The sequence below is a fragment of the Lactuca serriola genome, chromosome 6, assembly GCF_051521515.1.
Source record: "Lactuca serriola cultivar US96UC23 chromosome 6, Lser_US96UC23_V15, whole genome shotgun sequence".
Classification (NCBI taxonomy): domain Eukaryota; kingdom Viridiplantae; phylum Streptophyta; class Magnoliopsida; order Asterales; family Asteraceae; genus Lactuca; species Lactuca serriola.
In genome coordinates, this window is record NC_136413.1 from 154,716,372 (window position 1) to 154,720,548 (window position 4,177).

At 33.7% G+C, this 4,177-nt stretch overlaps 1 protein-coding gene across 1 annotated transcript; it reads right to left on the reverse strand.

Annotated features, from left to right (window-relative positions):
* Window positions 1-357: 357 nt before the first annotated feature.
* LOC145057123 (cytochrome P450 71AU50-like) lies at window positions 358-2,348 on the reverse strand. The gene is made up of 2 exons (XM_079004900.1): window positions 1,319-2,348; window positions 358-1,247 (listed from the first exon to the last, which is right to left on the reverse strand). Exons 1-2 carry the CDS (start codon window positions 2,306-2,308, stop codon window positions 624-626), a joined length of 1,614 nt encoding a protein of 537 aa, XP_078861026.1. The 5' UTR covers window positions 2,309-2,348; the 3' UTR covers window positions 358-623.
* Window positions 2,349-4,177: the final 1,829 nt, after the last annotated feature.

Sequence of the window (4,177 nt, forward strand, 5' to 3'; positions counted from 1 at the left end):
TTCTTACCATATTAAAACCCTGTCCAACTCAGTTGCCTCTCATAATCTTGTGATATATGAGGTGCAACTTTTTGTCCTTCCTTGTAATGAATATTCGTAAGAAACGGTGCCCAATTTGGATGGGTTGGGTGGTGTTGTAATTCTTTTTATTAAATGATCTTGTTTGTATCCCGAAAATTCTCGCTAGCTTTTTTTCATAAAACTCTGGCTGTTCTACACAAATTGTTTAATTTCTTCGGTGACTTTATTTTTGTGGGTGGATTTCCTGCTAGTCTCGCATATGATTGTGTCAATCCCTATTCCGTACACCATGTAAACATTGTGTTTTCTTGACTGAAAAATAAATAAATACCAATGTTACAAAAGTTACCTCAGAATCACACCCCATTATATCATTATATATATGACTGCAAATACATCAGATCAGAGAATGGTATTTGGTTTCCTTCACATCCTTTCCAAAGTTGATATGTAATGCGATGAACAGAAACAGATAACCACAAAAGAACAGAATTTCAGGAAATGTTTTTACAAAACATATTTCCAAGAAATAAAGAGATTGAAGCAGGAAGTTACATTCTTTTTATGTTAACAATAATAGCCTTTAACTATACTAGTAATCTTTAATAAGAAGAGTAGAGGCTTGCATCAGATAATCTTTGAGAGGGTACAGCTATTAGTGGCTTCCTTTTCTTTGTCACAAGTCCAAACTCATCAGAAAGCTCAAACTCTTCATCTTTTGGCAAACTCCACTCAAACGAGTGCAACAACGATGCTAATATATACATCAACATCTTCTCCCCAAGTGAGATCCCCGGACATATTCTTCTCCCTACTCCAAATGGCAAAAACTTTAAATTATTTCCATTGTAATCCCATTTGCTGTTCAAGAATCTCTCCGGCTTGAACTCCAATGGATTAGGCCAGTTCTTGGGATCCCGATGGATTGCCCAAATGTTAAGATAGACAATACTACCCTTTGGAATGATGTATCCACCTACCATGCAGGATTCATCTGGGCATCTTTGAATTAGGAGAGGAAGTGGAGGGTGTACCCTGAATGTCTCCTTGATGACTGCATCCAAGTATGTCAATTTGGGTAGATGAGATTCTTGAACAATGTTCATGCCGATTACCTTTGTTAATTCCTCCTGAACCTTTCTCATTACATCTGGATTATGCAAAATTTCTGCCATCACCCATTCTACCATTGTTGATGTTGAGTCTGTTGCCGCAACCACTATGTTCTGTTATATAGCAATTTCTCTATCATTAGTATAAGTTCGTTTTAGAAAGAATAAAACCAAGAGAGACTTACAATTAACAGGGCCTTAATTTGAATGATGTTGATTGCCTTTGGAGCATCTTTCTGCTCTTTAAGCTCTAACAACATCTCCACAAAATCCTTCCTTCGATCTTCATCAACATCACCCTCGATTTTACTGGACTTGGCTTTGATTCTTTCTTGGATAATCTTTTCAAATATCCGATCAAAATATTCCAGTTGCTTCTGCATTTCTCGCTGCCTTCCTTGTAGATCAAACCACGATAACATTGGAAGAAAATCAGATATGTTTGGCGCTCCTATCAACTCAATGATCTTGAACTCAACTTCTCGAAACCCATCTCCAATATCACTAGAATCCTTCGCTTCACCAGATTTGCTACAACCCCATAACATGCTTGTCACCACGTTGACCTCAGTCATGAAAGCAATTTCATTAACATCGATCTTTTCACCAAGCTTAGTGTAAACTTCGTTCACAGTCTTTCTCACTTCATGTGTTCGAAAACTCTGACATGAATTGACATTTGCACTGCTCAACACATGACTAACCAAAAGTTGACGCATGTTACGCCAGTGTTTGTTGTTGTTGGACCATACAATATCGTTCCCACCATAAGTGATGGTCAACGCTGTGAGTGGTGGGCTGCGGTTAGCAAACGTCTGGTCAAGGTCATGACCCACGACCTTTACAAAGTCAATCGAGTTCACCACAACATGAAGCTTTCTTCCAAGCCGGAGACTGAATATGGGTCCATATCGGTGAGCCATCTTTGTGAATCCTTCATGCAAATTGGAGCCAAGAAACGGGAGGTAGCCTACAACAGGTAAGCCGAAGGGACCTGGTGGTATGCGCTTTCTGGAATACGAAACTTTCCATTTGTACCATAGAATTAGTAGTGTCGGAACTGAAATGGTGAGAACTGTGCGAGCGAGTTCGTCTCTTTGGTTCTCGACTTCCCACCACCATAACCAGAAGGTGCCGATGGTGAGATAAATCTTATATCCAAGTTCTAATATCATTTTTGCTACAAATGATCATATGTAACTTATGAATTGAAGAACTTTGCTAATCATTATATATTTATATATAGATGGTGGATTGTGGTTTGGTTAATTTACCAACCTTATATTATTTAGCGGATAACTTAAAACCAATAACTTTGCATGTTTGTTGATCCTGTTGATGAAGTGAATGAATAAATGATAATATATACTTTGTCAATAAAAAAGTTTATCAAAGATTAGTCTCTTAATATATAATAAGAAACACATGTGCATCAAGTTGTTTCAACTTAGGCTCGTGAGGTAATTATGTTCATATCGGGCATTTCATTAATTTACTTTTATTTGATAAAGATATACATATATACGAAATATTGTAGTTAAAACTCGATTGATTTATGCTACAATGTTAAGACTTTTTTTATGATCAATTTATATATCGAAAAAAAAAAATAGTAATTTATGTAGCATTTTTTTCATGAATTTGTACAATAATTTTGGTATTTTTTATCAACTTTTATTGGTTTGTCCAAAAGCTGATCTTAATTACTAAATACATGAATTGGTAAAATATGATTGTCTAAATTAATAAAAAATCTGTTTCTTACATATCTTGATAAAATCTATAATTTGCTTACACAAACTAGTTATGGACCCTACGTTTTATCCAAAATAAAATTCAACATACAACTTGTAATTTCTTTAATTTATTCTCACTATATAATGACTCTTCATTTTTCTAGTGGGCCATTGATATATGACAATCATCCTGTGTTCAGGTTTGTTGGTCTTGAGTTGGTGGATTGACCCGTGAGAAAACATGACCCGGACCCGAACCGTATAATTAAACGACCAAACGTGTAACCTTTAATTATACGGGTTTAAAAGTCTGCAGGTCATGCATATATAATCGTGTTCATGGGTGACCGTATTCGAGTTTACAGGTCATATATATAAACGAGTTTGCGGGTCATCATCGGGTTTCTTTGTCACTGTCGTGTAAGAGGAGTATGTATATATTACTTTTATTTATTTTTAACATGTTTCATAATATTATAAAGTTATTTGCCTCTATTTTTAATCAATAAAGCTTGTGTTTATAAGTAAAATTTTTGGTAGAATATCTTATTGAAAAGACGTCAAACATAATTACTAACTGAAATATATTATCAAAATTGAAATAATATTTACCGTTACTCTTATACCAAATAAACTGGTTGGCAAGTCAATCCAAAAATAACCTGAAACCGTTTAAGTACAACTCAAACCTGTTTATTTGCACATTGGGTTCGTGTGATGTTTCATATCATATCGAGAATTGTCAACCTTAATATATACTCCTTTCATCCCAAAATTATTGTTTACGTTTGACTTTTTAAGTCTCTTTTGTTCAACTTTGACATTAAATAATTTATGTTTTGTTATATAGTTTTTTATGCAAGATATTTGAATAAATTGTTTTTTAAATGTATTTCTATTGTTATAAGTTTCATCACAAATTATATAACACAAATAAAGTTATTTATGGTCAAAGTTGACATGGAAAGACTTCGAAAGTCAAACCCGGACAATAATTTTGGGACGGAGGAAGTACTATTTACATAATCAAATTGGAACGATAGATTAAGATTTCCCGATTAGTAAAAGTAAAAAAGGAAATACCTAAAATTAGTTTTATATATAATATGTTATTTTATATGTTTTTTAAAATATTGTAACTACAAGCAATTTGATTAAGTAACATATGATATGATTAGACAAATAATACCAAAGTAAACAATATTTGAATTCCTTGATTTTAAAATATTATTTGTGTTGGTAAATCACATTAAGGGGTAATTTGATAGTTGTTAAATGAGTTAGAAGGTGACTGGATTAGAAGTTCTG